Consider the following 17840-nt stretch of genomic DNA (forward strand, 5'->3'; position numbering starts at 1 on the left):
TTAAGAACTGTCTTCCTGCTTTCCGAATTTTCAGGCTAAACATTGGAGGAAAAAAATTAACTTAAAATAGAGCCATACAACTAGCTTTTTTTCAGTGAAAGAGTCATTAAAAAAATCCCATGACACAGCTGCTGAACCAGATAAAATTTACTATAATTTTTAAAAAACATCTACCTCACCATTTCCTGAAAATGCTTTTTAGAATCTTCAACTTTATCTGGATATAGAAAGGATATAGGAAAGATTCCAACATTTTAGCATGAAGCAGAAGTAACACTTAAGTATTATTAATTCCAGTAATTCAGGAAAGGTCAAAGAACTACAGACCACTTTGTCTGCCTTGTTCTATTCATGATGTTTTTATAAGAAATGAACATGCTGTAGATGTTTTTTTTGATTTGGAGAAATCCGATAACACTCGGTGACTACACTAGGTGACCCCTTGCAAAGGCCAGGCGCGCATCCCGGTGTCTCTGGGTAAGGAGTGGTGCCTTTCTAGGGTGATGTCCATGGAGACCACGTTGATGCAGAATTCGCTGAACAGTGGATCTTGATACCGTCTCCCCTGCTTGGTTGAGGGTGTCTGTTAGAGCTTTGGTGGTGATACGGGGGTTGTTGTTTGCATCATGGCAGATCTTTCTAGTGACTTTAGAGGATACTTTGCGCTTCCTGCCACGCCCATCCAGGTTTTTGACAGTCTTGAACATACTCTGTACAGTTGAAACAAGGACATCCAGTATTTCGAAATTGCCTTGTAGCCTTTGCCTCCACTATGGGCATTGACAACACGCATACGAAGATCATGACTGAGTTCTTTCTTCTTGGCCATGGTCACAGTGACTGAGAATAATGAAAGCTTTGCCCCTTTAATTATACTTTACAGAGCAGATGTTACCATTTAATGTTATTAGGCCTTAATTGATTACACCTAAATTGATTATAGTCATTGGAGTGTGAAACCACGTGCACTTTAACAAAAGAAGGAATTTTTCCTGAGATTGGGAATAGGATATGATTTATTTTGAACAGGCTCAAAAGAGAATCTCTGGCCATATCTATTGGTATACAAATGAAGTTTAGCCAACACATATGTGGGGTTGTGCATAGCAACTAATAAATATTGAATGCAATGGAATTTGCGCCAAAGTAGTTTTTATAAATGAAAACAATTAAAAGTATTGATTTGTCCAAGGGGTGTAAATAATTTTGAGCACAACAAGCTTTAGGAGCTTACAGAACATCACTAATCTAAAGTGTATATGTGAAAGCCAATGAAGGAAGGTTCATTGTTCTTTCTTTCATTGGAAATCAGATGATTAAAGTTGACTCTACAATACACAGTCAAACTTAAAGCAAATAAGGATAACCCAGTCTTTTCAATTAAGCATTCAATAATATATGAAAGAAAATAAAGTTATATTCGTCCATTTGTTCTGAACAGTGGCCAGATGTATTTTGAGCCAGTGCTCTTTGGGGCTTCTCCAGACCGTAACTTTCCTGGATCTGGGAAAGACAATGAAGAGAACAATTTTTTTTAGATAAACTCTAGGTTAATACCAGACATCGCTTTCAGACAGCATTCTCTTGCTTTAACAGATACCCTGCTGGATGTCTTAGTCACAGATGCGCCAGTGAGATTTGCATCAGTAATTTGTCTTCTTTCAAACACTGATATGTTTCCCATTATGTTGTGTGGATTGCAATATTTTATGTACAGCTGTGTTATTGCTCTCCTAAACCTTTACACTCTGCTCTTAGTTATAGAATTTAAATATGTATGTACACTCACTAAGATCTCGATTAGAAACACTATACTAATACTGAATAGGGCCTCCCTTTGTTCTCAAAAGCCTGTATTCAATGTTGAAGATGTTGAAAATAGTCCTTTGAGATTCTGGTGATTGACATTATTGTATCATGCAAATCCTACAAATTTTTCATGTGCACTTGTCTCATCCCGAAGATGTTCAATTAATTTCAGGTCTTGTGACTGGGAAGGCACAGTGAACTTTTGTCATATTCATGAAACCTTTCTGTTCCTAGCTGACAGATGGATCCTGATATGGTCTTCTGTTTTATGGTGTTTATTCCTTCCTGACAGATTGGTGTATCTCATTTATGCTTGTGGGTCTCCTTCCCCAAATACTTTTTTTCATTTCAGCCTACATTTTCTGTGGAATTCAGGTCAGGGTTTTGTGAGGGCCCTTCTGGTCTTTCAATTTTGTCTTTAAGATGTTAGAATTATTGGAAATCTTAGAATTATTGTCCTGCTGGAAGTTATGAGCTGTTTTAGCTTTCTGAGGTCTTGCTTCAGTATTTCCTCCTATCGTGGGTGCACTGTCTTTTCAGCACCCAGGCAGCAGTTAGGTGAGGAGCAAAAAATTGCCGCTGGTAAGTGGTGGTGCAGGCTCTGTGGTCAAAACCTGTATGAACTGTTTATGTAATCCATTTGTATTTAACTTGATAAATGAGGCCAGCACCTTCTCAGAAAAAGCAACTTCAAGGCAGATGGTAATAAAAAGAAACTTACTCTTGACACTACTGAGGGAGAATTTTATGATATAACACTGCTTCACATCGAAACTGTATTGATTATGCCATGTCAAGCTAGTAGAGCTGATTATGATTTGTTCACTGATTTATAATATTTTAATCTCTTTTTTGGGATTTATAGAGTATGAAGATGGCAGATTGGCATCATGGGTGAACAGGGAACGTTTCCAAAGTTACCTGCAGATTGATGGCTTCACATTGTATGAGCTGGGGGAGACTGGTATTGTTTTGCATAACACATTAAATTGATTAAAAAAAAAGTTTAGGGGTGTGACTGGTGTGAAGGAATGCAGATATATTCAAGTCTGGACAAGTTGTATTGTTAATATTGTGGTCTATCTGTGTATATATCCCAAAAACATTTTCTGGTATGGTGCACATTGTAATTCACTATTTTTAAAAAAATGCGATTTATGTCTTTATAAATTTTAGGATACGTTTTGCCTCTAATTTCACGGCTAGTTTTTCTGAATTGGCCTTCTAAATGATAAAAGAAGCATTTACAGCCAAGTCCATTAATATTTGGACATTGACAGTTATATTAGTGGTCTACCACAGTATTGGTCCTTAATTTCTTTAACTCTTTAATATGAGCTCAAAGACTTTCATCTTCCATATTAATCTAAATCCAGATTAAATCTGAAACCAAAACTGAAAGCAAAACAATCCAAGAACAAAAAAATGAATAAAGCTGCAGTAAAGATTTAGAAGAGCATGGGGTTTGGTGATTTGTGTTATGTAATCCACTAAAAACACATGCCTTCATGCCAATTGCTTCATGATGAAGTTCATGCTGATTCCTGATTCTGATGAACCGTGATCAGTGGAAGGGGTTTGATTTGCTGTTTAAAAAGTATAGGCATAATGTTATAACATATGGACACAAGGGGTCAAACATGCATTCTGACTTGCACACTACTGTAAAATTCAGTCCTCTTAAAGACCTTTAGTAATGAAGCATGAAAAGAATTCATATGTAGATTAATCAATTTAATTGTACTTTCTTTTTGAAAATACTTGCACTTTACCTGTCTTACAGGTAAACTGGTAGCAATTGCTGTCATTGATGAAAAGAATTCACCAGAGGAAAGCTTGAGGTATTTTTTCCTTTTCATAAGAACTTACCACCGGACATAAGCTTTTCTTAGTAAAAAGATGTTCTCATGTTTTTTTTTTAGGATAAAGAGTCTTATACAGAGAGTTTCAACAGAGCACAGGGACAGCTTCTACAGGTAAAGAAGGAGAGTAAGAAGATTGTTATAAGATATTAAACATCTTTAATTTGCCAACTGCGTTTCCAACTCTTTTCAGAGAAAAGCAGCTGAAGCAGACTCAAGATGTTGAGAGATGATGTCACAGACTAACTGGCATATTAATTTATTGAACATGATAATTGGCATATCTAATTACAAATTGGGGTACATGAAGAAGAAAGACTTAATAATAGAGTTTTATTAGTATAAAAGATGGAAACTAAGACCAAGACAACTTTTCTTGCATTACTCTGCTTTATTGGAATTAAATTGCCATGTAGTCTAGCGTGATGAGGGGAAAGTAGGTGTTTTTACTATGAATCAGCATGGACAGCCCATAACATGAAGTCACTGCCTCTCAGTTTCGCTCAAATGTATTCATGTGCTCAGTAACTCTTCCCTCATATGAAGGGGGTAGTAATCTGTAATCCTTCTAAAAGAAAGTAATTGAGAGATAAAAAATGAGCCAGAAAAAATACTCTCTCTATTCGCGCTCCCTGCACAGTCTGTTCTTACATTTCAGAATTTTCTCCATTGAGGGTGGAAAAGGAAAAATTAGACAGGGAAAAATTAGACAGCACATGAATGGTCAATCCACCTGCATCTGCTGGTTTCTGAATCCACATTAGCATAATATACTGTTAACCTGTGAGATTTATACAGTAGCTTGTGTATGAAAAGTGTGTACTCTGATTTTTTTTTTTTAAATCTGAAAATAAAATGCCAACAATATTCTGCAGTTGGTAGTTATCTTGAAAATTCACATATTAATGAACTGACATCCCAGAGAATGCATTGTATAATAGGTAAAAAATAAATAAATAAATACTGACAACTAACAGGGTAGAAAGGAGTTATCATCGCATGAAATTCTAAACCCAATTTGTGGACAGTGACTCAAAATACCAAAGAATACAGTGCAATGATGAATCTCAACGGCAAAATTACTGTCTCTTCAAATGTTCAGGGATTTCCAGTTTGGCCATATGGATGGTAATGACTACATCAACAGCTTTATCATGGGGTGAGTATTTCTTTTCTCTCTTACTTCATATTTTAATTTCTTCATTCCTCCATCCATGAGTAACCAGTGATACCCAACAGACATATTGTAAAATACATATTATATGTAGCAATCTAAAGTGTCTTCATATCATTAAAGAAGTGAGTGGCAGTTTTTGTTCTTCTATAATAACAGATTGCTGCTGAGGTCTCTGTTCAGAAATTCCAGTTGGAGCTAAAAGTTGTTAAAAGATTGTCTTTGCTCTCTTGTTCTCTAAATCCACTGTTCTGAAATGTGTACTGGTTAAAAAAAAAAAGATTTGTTTAAATAAATTGTATGCGACAATTGTATGTGAATGTTACTCTGTGTGTCAGAAGTGCCACTCTGCAAAATTCTGTTTTTTGTTTTTTTGTTTTGTCATAATTCTGTCTTTCCTTAAGCACTAATTTCCCTGATGGGTTTTATTGCTGTTTTTTTTTGTTTGGATTTGTTTTTGAAGTACCATCAGTCTATTAAGTCTCAACATTTCATGAACTTAACATTTCTGTGACTGTTCTTTTTTCACTTTCACTCTTGTCTAGTATAAAACAAAAAAATAGTAGTCATGTCATTTGTGTGCCTTGCAGTGATGTAGCTGTGCCGTCTTTCATTGTTCTCAACACATCTAATGAGCAATACTTCCTGCCCAGTGCGCCCATTGAGAGTCTTGAACAACTGATCACCTTCATCAGGGGTGTCCTGGATGGCACAGCTCAGGTAATGCATGCTTCTAACAATTTGTACACATAATGTATCCTGATTTCTGACACAACTAAATGCAAATAATAAGCCAATACAACTAGAACCTTTCATATATCCTCCCAATTTCCTTTGACCGCCCCCATGTTACCAGTCATCCATTTTAACTTATAATATACACTACTCACAAAAAGTTAAGGATATTTGGCTTTTGGGTGAAATTTATGGAAAATGTTCACACTACAGTGATGATATATCATGAAAGTAGGGCATTTAAGTAGAAGCGTGCAATGGTGATTTCCTCATCTCAAACAATTTATTGAAACAAAAGCCAACAACAGTGGTGGGTATATTACAACAAAAAATGTCAATGTCTCAATAATTTGTCATGTGCCCTTGACCATCATGCCCTTAACAACACCGTCTCATGCTGTTTACGAGTCGACTTATTGTCTACTGAGGCATGGAATTCCACTCTTCTTGATGGGCGGCCCTCAGGTCATTGAGGTTCTGGGGTGCAGGGTTACGAGCCTCTACACGGCGACTCAGCTGATCCCATAGGTTTTCTATGGGATTCAGGTCTGGAGAAAGTGCAGGCCACTCCATTTGAGGTACCCCAGCCTCCATCAGCCGTTCCTTAGTGATGCGACCTCGATGAGCTGGAGCATTGTCGTCCATGAAGATGAAATTAGGCCTGTGTTGTTCATGCAGGGGCGTAAAGACTGGATTAATGATGTTATTCAGGTAGTATTGGCTTGTCACTGTACCATTCACAAGATGTAGGGCAGTTCTGTATTGAGTAGACACACCTGCCCAGACTGTAACACCACCACCCCCAAAGGCTGATGCATAGCGCTCTCCTTGACGTTTCCAACATCGTTGGCGGCCATCATTTCTGCTCATCGTGAATCGACTTTCATCAAGAGAACAGCACTGAGGCCCACTGGTCCCTCGTCCAGCGTAAATGCTCCCTGGCCCGACACCTGTGCCTGGTGGTGTGGTCAAGTACCCTTGCAGGTCGTCTAGCACGCAGACCACGCTGATGTAAACGGTTTCGAATGGTCTGACGTGACACTTGGGTGCTCCTCACCTCCCTTAAATGTGCCTGGAGTTGAGTGGCATTCATCATCCGGTTCTGCAGGGCACTGTTCACAATGAAGCGGTCATCAACGTGGGATGTGGCCAAAGGACATCCACTTCTATGCCTTTCTGTCTCTTCCAGTCTCTCTGTATCTCTGTCGCAACCTGCTGATGACACTCTGTGACACTCTAAGCTCAGTGGCCACTTGACATCCTGTTTGAAGCCTTGCAATGGCCAGGTACTGTTGATCAGTTGTTAGGTGTTGTCTTGTTCTCATGATGTCAAAATGTGAACAGCATGATGAAGAGGACTGTTTAAATACCAATTCTAATTGAACCAGAAAATTTATTGGTCGATTCATGGATCAAACACCAGTTGTGAATTTTGCAGTTAAGCACCTTGTTAGAGAACAGCAAGTTATGCAAAAAGTACTGAAACATTGAACAGTTGGACATGTGCATTCAAAAGTGTAGAGAAGGTCAAATTAAGTTCACCTGTAAAGATTATAGTGCATTTTAGGTGCATCCTGAAATTTCACCCGAAAGCCGAATATCCTTAACTTTTTGTGAGTAGTGTATTTTCAGTTATCTTCATTTATTTTTTGTTCAACCTTATCTAACTTTCAGAAAAAGCCATGATGTGCTTGTGTTTCAAGTTTTTCTTGGTTTAACTACAATATTAAATGTATTTATAAGATACCTTCTTGTATCACACTGAAAAATCCAGACAAACCCACAAGCAACAGCACTAATGGGTGCTATGGCTGCAAGGGACAAGCTACATCATTTAAAGCCGTTTCAAGAATTTTGATGTTCTCAAATGGATGTGGGATCCAGTTGTAATATTGACGTGGGATCCAGTTGCCAATTGCTCTACAAGTGCTATGCCAAAAACAGCTTTCTACTTGGGCAGCTTCTCAGTGACTTTGGTGGAGGCATTGTGGTCAGTGGTGAGCCCTCACATAGTCTCTTGCCTGTCTTTGATGACATCAGGCTTATTGCTTTTGTTTTCTTCTGACTTGTATGGAAAGCTATGTCCCAGAGGATAGTGATGCTCTCACTCTCTGTGACATTCATTGGTTGGTGCTTATCTGTTGTCTTGATGTTTTAGCTTCTCCAGATGTTCCAATGCATGTTTGCTGCAGCCATGAATTAATGGATGTATTCAGTCTTTGCCAGTTTCTTTCTGGGTTTTCTGAAAACATTGCTGGTCTTGTTTTGCTTTTATCTTTAACTCATGGTTATTAGTGTTTTTGGGTATTTTATTTCAGCTAAACCAGAGGTGGTTACATCATGATTTCAGAAATTGCTAAAAACTTTTTGTACATAAAATCTGATAAGGACTGAAAGGACTGCTAAATCTCAAATACTGTAGTGATCTGGCCGTAAAATGGTGGCACACAGCTTTAGTGGCAGCAGCTCAGTGCTTTCCCGGTCGGTGCTTTGTTTGGCCTTTTGTGTACGTGTTGCTTCTCGTCTTGTGTATATCCTGTTGGGTGACCAAGATCTACAGCCGGCATGATCTGCTTAAGATACGAGTTTGTTACGAGTGGAGTGTTGCAGCAGAGTTTCTCCACTCACACAACATTCTGGTGGACATAGCAAGGAGCCCCAGCTCTCTGTGGATTATCATCCATGCAGGGAGAAGGCTAAGGCAGTGCTGTGAGGAAGAAGAAGCGAGGCTGCAGAGCCGGCATGCTAGCTAGCTCAGACATCCGCTACACACCCTCTTTCTCACAAATGCCAGATCCCTCGCTAATAAGGTAGATGAACTGAGGCTACAGACTGCAACTAACAACATTATGAAGGATAGCTGCATTCTGCTGATCACAGAAACCTTCATTCATCACAGGCTTCATTCATCCATTCCGGACTTAGCTATCTAGCTAAAAGGGTTCAACGCACAGCGTCATGATAGGACAACGGATTCCAGTAAGAGAGGAGGAGGGGGGCTCTGTGTGTATGTCAATAACAACTGCCGTACTAACACAGTACTCAGGGTTCTCAGGAAGAACAACATTACCCAGAGACTGCTGGTATCCTTTTATCGGCGCTGCATAAAGAGCTTTCTAACATACTGGAAATGTGTGTGGTACATCAGCTGCACAGGGGCTCAGAGGAAAGCACTGCAGAGGGTCATTAACACGGCCCAGATCAACGGCTACGCTCTCCTCACACTGGAGGAACTGCACAGTACCCGCTGTCTCAAAAAAGCACAGAACAGAACCTCACACCCTGGACACCATCTATTTGAACTTCTGCCATTAGGTAGACGGTACAGATAATTAAAATCAGGAATAAAAAGATCAAGAATCAGAGTCAGAAGTGAAAAAATGCGCTTTATTGCCAAGTATGTTTGTGCATACAAGGAATTTTTGTTTCACTAGCTCCAGTACACAGAGTCAACAACAATACCCAGACAATAAAAAATAGGATAAGAATAAAAATACACACATTTAAAAAAAAAAAAAGAAAAATAAAATAAATTGTATGTACAGAACAGAATAAGATGTAGGGATGTACTAGGATGTAGGTTGGTAACAAATAAATATAAGTACATATTTGCACATATTTATTGCACAGTTGGGGGGACATTTAACAGTTCATTAGGTAGAAACTGACCTACCAGATGGCAAAAATTCAAAAAGGAGATGGCTTGGATGCGAGGGGTCCAGGGTGATTTTCTGAGCCCTTTCCTCACTCTGGATGTATACAGTTCTTGAAGGGTGGACAGGGGAGCACCAATAACCTTTGAGCAGCTCAGTTGTAGCCGAGCCAACCCAGACAGTTAATGAAGTGCACAGAACAGACTCAATGATGGCTGAGTAAAACTCATTCAGGTCTTCAGCAAGTTGTTGATTTGCCTCAGTGCTGTGGGATGGTGTCTTGTAGTTTGTAATGTCTTTCATTCCTTTTCACACTGAAGTAGGGTTGTTGGAAAAGAGCTGGTTTTCCAGCTATTTAGCATAGCTCCTCATTGCCACTGTAATCTCCTTATTTAGTGTGTTTCTGGCCTGATTGTACAAGACTCTGTCCCCGTTCCTGTAGGCACCCTCTTTGGCCTGATGAAGATGTCTGAGTTATGCTGTTAACCATGGATTATCATTGTTGAATGTTAAATAAGTCCTGGTAGGAATGCACATTTCTTCACAGAAACTGATGTATGATGTTACAGTCTCTGTAAGCTTGGACAGGCTTGTAGTAAGACCTGCTCTGTTTCGCTGGCCCATCTCTTTACAGTCCTTACTACAGGTATAGTAGATTTAAGTTTTGGCCTGTATGTTGAGAAATGATGAACCATGCAGTGGTCAGAGAGTCTTAAAGCTGCCCTGTGGATAGAGCGATATGCATCCTTAATTGTGGTGTAGCAGTTTGAATTTAATGTGAGAGGTTTGCTTTATTAAAGTCCCAGAGAATGATGATAAGAGTCCAGGTGTTGGCTCTCTGTATCTGCGACCTGATCAGCCGAGTTGTTGTAAAGCCGAGCTCATGTGCGCTTGCAGTGGTATGTAAACACTCACGAGAATGAATGAGGAAAAACGTCCAAATAATCTAAAAGTGGTAGAAGATTGTGTGGTGTGTTCTGCCGAATGTTCAGCAGTTCATCCATGGTAAAACTGATCGTGTTTGAAAAACAAAAAACAGGAAAAACTGTAGATCATTGTGATAAATGATCTAAAACGACACATTGTATAACAACACATTGTGTATTTTAATGTGATGCACCAAAAATGTGTTAGGGCTCTTTAAGAACAGGGTCTCCCTCATTGGCTCTAGGTATCAGAAAAACACACGTGCGCTGTGTCTAGTGTGTAAAAGTTTCTTGTATTAATGACACGAGCTTTTGTTATTAAAAATTACGTTCACATGTGGACATTGTGGTGTTGATTCCTGGGACGCACATGGTGTCAGAAGACGGCATGGACTTTTCACCTGTGAGTGCGCCGTTTTAGTAGGAAACGGAGACGGCTCGTAAAAGTTTTGTTTTGTTTTTTTCTTCTCGTGACTGCATAGTAAGTAACTATGGCGGATTGTTTTCGGAGACCCGACCCTCTCTCTTTCGAAGGGAATGTTGCCGATAACTGGCGAATCTTTGAGCAGGAGTACAACATTTTCATAGCGGCAGTGCATCACGACAAGCCTGCAAAGACAAGGGCTTATATCCTCCTCAATCTCGCGGGGCCGGATGCCATAGAACAAGAGCGTTCATTTGTCTATGCAGCGGAGGTGCGTGCACCGGGTGAGAATGGCGCTGTTTTATCTCCCGCTGAATCAAGAGAGGATCCCGAATGCCTGAAAAGGAAGTTTCGTGAAATTTGCAACCCACAACAAAACAAAACCATGGAGAGGCACAAGTTTCACTCCAGAAACCAGAAACAAGGTGAGACTATCGAGTCATTTATCAGTGATCTCAGGATTAAAGCAAAAGCATGCTATTTCGGAGAATTGACGGATGAGCTAGTCTGTGATAGGATAGTATGTGGTATTAACAGCGAAAGCCTAAGGAAAGCACTGTTAAGAGACATCGACTTAACTCTGGCAAAAGCTACAAATGTGGCATTTAAAAATGTGCGCTTTTTCCCGCGGCATGCCGTGGTTCCGCCCGCAGTGTGCCGCAAGATTCTGCGAGTCGGCGCTTTGGTATTTAAATGCATGTGTTGTACTTCGCAGAATTTTCACCAGGTGGCACATGGTACAACTCTGGCCAGAGCACATTATATTAGATTAGATTACATTCAACTTTGTCACTGCACATAAAGTTGAATCTATTCTATTCTATTATACAGTATAACGCAGTTCTTATATATATATTTTAATACTTTAATGCATAGTAATATTTACATTTTAAATGAATATGTATAAATTTACAATTTTACAATTTACAATTTTATGTGCTTTGTAAATACTTAATTGCGCTGGTGTTTTCCTGCCATTTGCGCGTAACTTTTTTGTTCAACTTTAAAGATGCCGTTGCAAAGATAAAAATTAAAATGGAAAACCTCTTGAGATTAGTCATTATAATGCAAAATTTAACTGGTAGTTATTCCAGAAAAAAAGTCAAACTTAAATAAAATTGTGACAAAGTAGTAATATTTCACGAATAAAGTTAACACTATGAGAATAAAGTAAAAATCATGAGATTCGTAGCAATACGGGATTAAATTTGTAATATTTTGAGAATAATGTCATTATTTACATTAACGTGTTTAGAGTGATGAATAATATATTAGGCCTATTTGTGTATAGTGAAATTAATGTATTAATAAAACGACTTATTGCATTAAGCTACGTTGAGAATACGCATAAAAGTGAAACTTTACTCGTTGCATGCGCATCTACAATTACTTTCATTGGTTGGTGATTATTGTTTTGCACGCAGAGAGCAGCGGAAAAAAGGATGGTTTATTGATCTACCTAAATAAATATGATATTTTAAAAATGTCAGAGACCGTCAAACATATTTTTTAATTTTTTAAAATCCACGAGAAAAGCTGATGGTGTGCCTGATCAAAAGAGATCCCAAGAAGATGGAACTGCACACCTTTTATCAAGATAGTGGGAGACAGAAGCAAAGCGAGTTACGGAGGACGCAACCACGTCATCGGTGACAGAAACCTCCACTGATCAGATAAATGACATCATTCTCAAAATATTACGAATTTAATCCCGTATTGCTACGAATCTCGTGATCCATGCACATCATTTAATGTGTTTGACTTCATGCAGAGCTTCGCAGACCGATCGATTTATGACATCAAAATAGCCTACTGCAAGAACAGACTGCTCCATAAGCTTTTAAATAGCTTTTGAATACACCAATTGCTCTCCGCAGCACCACGTTATGTTGATCGATTTCAATCTACACGAAACACGACTGCCGTCTACTGGTCTCGTCTTTCCTGCGCAAGAGCGTCACTCGCAATGCCGCACAATGCCATGAGTCGTGGCGGGATTCCTGTCCCTCTGACGTGCATTCTTAACTGCCACATCTGTATCTCAATATGTCGCATACATGAAATGACTGAGGCAAGTAATAAAACATTGGCGATGCCGCAGACGCCCGCTAATGTGCATGCAGTACATCCGGTTTCCAGCAGAAGACAAAAGCCCGGAATAAAACAGCATGATTCACCCACCATAACTAACTGCAAGAACTGTGGAAACAATCACTTGGCAAAGAAAGATAAATGCCCGGCTTTTGGACAGCTGTGGCACAACTGCAGGAAAATTAATCACTTCAAAAAATGTTGGAGATCACGCTCTCAGTTCAGTCCAAAGAAAACAAACTACAAAAAGATGGTACATGAACTTGAATGGACAAGCCCCCTTTATATGATGATACTTTCTATGTTGATGGCATTGAATTTGATAGGTGTGTCGACACTGTCAACTCTTTCATGGCCGAGCAGGAAAAGGGATTTGTCACTTTGCACATAAACAAAACTCCAATTGAGGTGAAAGTCGACACTGGGGCAAAGTGTAACGTGATCTCACAAATAACCTTCAAGCGAATTGCCAAAAATGAACAACCAGTAAAGCAAAGTAGCACGCCAAACCTTGTGGCTTATGGTGGGGGTAGAATTGAAACAAAAGGTTTAGTCACACTGCTGTGTAGTTTAAAGGGACAAAGTCATTCACTTCCATTTTTCTTGGTGGATCAAGATATCCAACCACTGCTAGGATTTCGTCCCCATGTTTAGACATGGGGATTGTCACAGTGAGCACACATGTTCATCTAGTCAGCATGGAGAGCAGTACTGAACAAATCCTTAAAGAATACAAAGACTTGTTCACTGACGAACTTGGAGAATTCCCAATCACATACTCCATGACCGTAGACCCCAGTGTGCAGCCGGTAGTTCTCCCTGCACATCGCATTCCACTGGCAATGCAGGACTGTGTTAAAGCAGTGCTGGACCGCATGCAGAGCCTAGGTGTCATAACGCCAGTCTCCGAGCCAACAGACTGGGTTTCGTCCATGGTTGTGACACATAAAAAGGACAGGCGAGAAATCAGACTGTGTATAAAGATCTCAACACCGCCTTAAAGAGACCCCATCATCCAATGCGCAGTGTAGAGGAGGTAGCATCCCAGATGTCGGGGGCAACTGTATTTTCTGTGCTAGACGCAAAGAACTCTTTCTGGCAGATACATCTTGACCGCAAGTCTTCTATGATGACTACGTTCAGCACTCCATTTGGGCGCTATAGGTTTCTTCGTATGCCTTTCGGCATAAACTCCGCCAGCGAAGTGTTCCAACGCTCAATGGAGCAGCTGTTCTCTGGATTCCCCTGTACTATCATTGTTGATGACATCATCATCGGAGGCCGTGATGCTGCAGAACATGACATTAATTTGAAAAGGGTGCTTAATCGAGGATGTGAAGTCAAGCTCAAATTAAACCCTGACAAATGCAAATTTTGTCTGGACCAAGTCAGCTATGTAGGCCATATTTTTACTAGTGAAGGCTTGAAGGCAGATCCTTCAAAAACAAAAGCAATCTCTGAGATGCCAGCTCCCAAGGATGTTCTAGCATTACAGCGCTTCCTTGGAATGGCAAACTACCTGGGGAAGTTTATCCCAAACTTTAGTGATGTTGCTGCACCCCTAAGGAAGCTGACCCACAAAGAAATTGCATGGTGCTGGTACCAGCAGCACCAACACGCATTTGATACCCTCAAAGCATGTCTGACCACCCCACCTGTTTTATCATACTATGACGTAAAAAAGCCAGTCACATTAACCTGTGATGCCTCATGTTTTGGACTCGGTGCTGCATGTATGCAGGATGTCAGACCAGTTGCGTACGCATCTTGTGCACACACAGAGACGCAATATGCACAGATTGAAAAGGAGCTACTTGCTGTCGTATTCGCCTGTACCAAATTCAGGGATTACATGTATGGGAAGCCAACAATCGTCGAAACAGACCATTCACACAGCCCCTGCACGATTACAGAGAATGATGCTCAGGTTACAATGCTACAACATCACTGTGGTGTACAAGAAGGGTAAGCACATGTATTTAGCGGACACCCTGTCTCATGCTCCAAACACAGAAGTCCCTCCAGATGTTGAAAATGACACATTTGAGGTCATGTCCATCAATTACATCTCCACTGCTCAACTGGAGGAACTCAGAAAGCAAACAGCAGAGGATGAGGTGCTACAGGCTCTCAGCACTGTGATTCAACAAGGTTGGCCGAGTAAGGAACATGGTTTGTGCCCAGCTATGCGTCCATACTTTCCTTACAGAGATGAACTAGATGAACTACATCGGTATAGTCCACAGAGGTCATCCTGGTTTGGAAGCTACCAAGCACAGAGCAAAAGGTATCATTTTCTGGCCAACGATGACGGCTGATATCACAGCGGAACTTCTCACATGCTCAGTCTGTAACAGCAAAAAGCCACATCAACAGAAAGAACCACTAAAACCATACCCAGTTCCAGACCTGCCTGGGTCTACTGTGGCAACAGATATGTTCGAATGGCATGGGCAAAGCTACCTGGTGCTTGTGTACTCAGGTTGGTAGGAAATAGACCTTCTCTGTGATATGACATCCTCAGCTGTGATCAGGAAATTGAAAAGACATTTCTCGGTGCATGGCACACTGCACATACTCATTTCTGATAATGCCAGACAGTACACAAGTCAACAATTCAGAGATTTTGCTAAACAGTGGGACTTTATCCATGTCACCAGTAGTCCACAGTTCCCGCAACGGCCTGGCAGAGAGAGCAGTTCGCAGTGCCAAACAGCTGATGGAGAAATCTCACAGAGATGGGACAGATGTATTCCTAAATCTCCTAAATCTGAGAAACATTCCTCGTGACCTGACATTAGGTTCCCCTGCACAACGCCTTTTGTCACGACAGACACGGTCAACCATTCCCATCAACTCCAAGCTGTTAGAACCAGCTCCCAAAGATGCCCAGCAAATCACTGCACAACTCCTCCATAAGAGGATGACCCAAAAGCGATACAATGATGCCTCAAGTCGTCCACTGCAACCAGTGGCAGAGGGACAAATTGTCAGAATGCAAACCCCAAAAGGATACAACCACCTTGGTACAGTAAAGGAGGTGAACAACGAGCCTCAGTCCTACACAATCCAATGCATTGGGAGAACATACAGGAGAAACTGACGCCACATCCTTCCCATTGCAGAGCCCCCTCCATCATGGCTCTCTCATGAGGACATTGACTCTCAAAATACCATTACACATACACAAGACTGTGCTCCCCCTGCACCACATTCACCACAAATACACCTCCCACAACCGGAATCCACACCTACTGACTTGCCAAAGCACACAGTACAGTCCTCCACCAAGGTCAGCAGTGCACCCTACAGAACACATTTCAGGTCGTATTTGCAAGCCTAATCCTAGATATGAACAGTGAGTTCTACTAGTGCTGGATCTAGGGGCACTGTGGTTATTATTTAGAATAGATGCCAGTTGTGTTTATTGTGGCCATTGCTATGTTGCCGATATCATTCTATTGGTCATGTTTTTCTTAATGCATACAGAGATCATCTTTAGATTTGTGTTTGCAGCAGTTCAATTTTTTTTACTGCAATGGTTACATTGTTATAATAGTAGTCATCCATGTTCTTAGTCATTGACCGAGTTTGTCATGCCAAATTTGTTCATCGTGAAATGCTTTTATTTCTTTGGATAGGAGGTTTCAGCTAAAGAAAGGGGATGTAGATCATTGTGATAAATGATCTGTTTAACAACACATTGTGTATTTTAATGTGATGCACCAAAAATGTGTTAGGGCTCTTTAAGAACAGGCTGTCCCTCATTGGCTCTAGGTATCAGAAAAACGCACGTGCGCTGTGTCTAGTGTGTAAAAGTTTCTTGTATTAATCACAAGCTTTTGTTAATAAATATCACGTTTACATGTGGACATTGTGGTGTTGATTCCTGGGACGTACAACAAAAACTAACAAACCATTACAAACACTGGAGAGCTGCACACTGGGACGGCCACCTGTGGTGCCATCTTGCAGATTGCTTAGAAGCTGTTTTTGAAGATTCAGAAACAGCTTCTCTTCCACAGCAATAACCACACTCAGTAAAACTAAAGTATAACATGCTGCTAGTGAAACAAAGGATTGTGCAATCTGACTGATGACTGAATGTAGCATGTCGTGATACATTTTCTAATCTTATTTTATGTGAACACTATTTTTGGCTATTTTTTATGCTTCTTTTTTCAGTTTTTTAGTACAGTGAATGATGCACTGACTGGGTAGCATGTTGTTCATCTCATAGCAAAGTTCTATTTGACATTTTTTATTGACAAAATTTTATTCTCATAGATAGAAGAAATTTCATAACTGTAGACAGAGACTTGAAACATGTCTCTTGAAACAACACCAGATGTTGCTTTTACTCTTCAAAATGTTTCAAATTTAGGAACATCCCCAGTTTTACTACTTGCAACTACTCATTTGAAGAAATATATAAATTATCTGTAACATATAATCTCTTTTTTTCTTTTCTTTTGTATTGTGCTGTTGTAATGTAAATGTACTAGTTTTATTCACTATTCCTGAAATTGGGAAAATTGCCAAAAGTTTACAGTTTTAAGAGCAAGTACTAAACCAGTGGTTCCAGCACTAATGGCACATATGCTTCAAAGGGTTGTCTTTATATCTCTAAAAGCATGTACCAAAAATAATGCTAATGCAATGGGAATACCCATAGAATGTTCTATAGACTGGGTATCTGTAAAGTGTTCTGCTACTGAGAAGAATTGGTGTGGAAGATCATGTTTCCATTTATCGTAGAATGTTTTCTTGAAGGATTTGAAGATTACTAGAGTAAATGTTGTAATACCTTTAAACAAACAAACTGTAGAAGCTAGACAGTTAGACTGGCTGGTCTTTTGATCTTGATTTTTTTTTCTTCAGGGTGCCAATCAGGTTGTCTGTTTGGAATGCATATAGTTCTAGAATAAGAGTTTATGCATGCATAATTTCAGGTCTATGAATGTGGTCCTTCCCAAATAAAACTTGGGGGCTATATTCTATATAACATATGGCAGAATACAACCTTCAAGAAATAATACTACAAACAATATAATTATATTATAAACAATATAATTCTATACAATAACTAGTATTTCAAAATGCTAGTTATGAGTGGTTATTAGTAATAAAATTGATGAATTAAGTAATTTAAATTTTTATTTTTAA

General features: G+C 39.8%; 1 protein-coding gene across 8 annotated transcripts in view; it reads left to right on the plus strand.

Moving 5' to 3' along the window:
• Positions 1–17840, plus strand: part of tmx3b (thioredoxin related transmembrane protein 3b) — a 58991-nt gene that overhangs the window by 27532 nt on the left and 13619 nt on the right. For 4 of the 8 annotated variants that reach the window (XR_009203257.1, XM_058375771.1, XM_058375769.1 and 1 more), the window contains exons 10-14: positions 2675–2773; positions 3593–3650; positions 3732–3785; positions 4774–4830; positions 5436–5565. Coding sequence is in view for 7 of the 8 variants with exons in the window: in XM_058375771.1 (XP_058231754.1) it covers positions 2675–2773; positions 3593–3650; positions 3732–3785; positions 4774–4830; positions 5436–5565 (398 nt within the window). In the remaining variant the exon portion in view is untranslated. Of the gene's footprint in view, positions 1–2674; positions 2774–3592; positions 3651–3731; positions 3786–3864; positions 4635–4773; positions 4831–5435; positions 5566–17840 lie in introns of those variants that run through there. The other 4 variants (XM_058375772.1, XM_058375773.1, XM_058375775.1 and 1 more) reach the window with 3 other exon arrangements.

The sequence above is a fragment of the Hemibagrus wyckioides genome, linkage group LG23 (genome assembly GCF_019097595.1).
Source record: "Hemibagrus wyckioides isolate EC202008001 linkage group LG23, SWU_Hwy_1.0, whole genome shotgun sequence".
NCBI lineage: Eukaryota > Metazoa > Chordata > Actinopteri > Siluriformes > Bagridae > Hemibagrus > Hemibagrus wyckioides.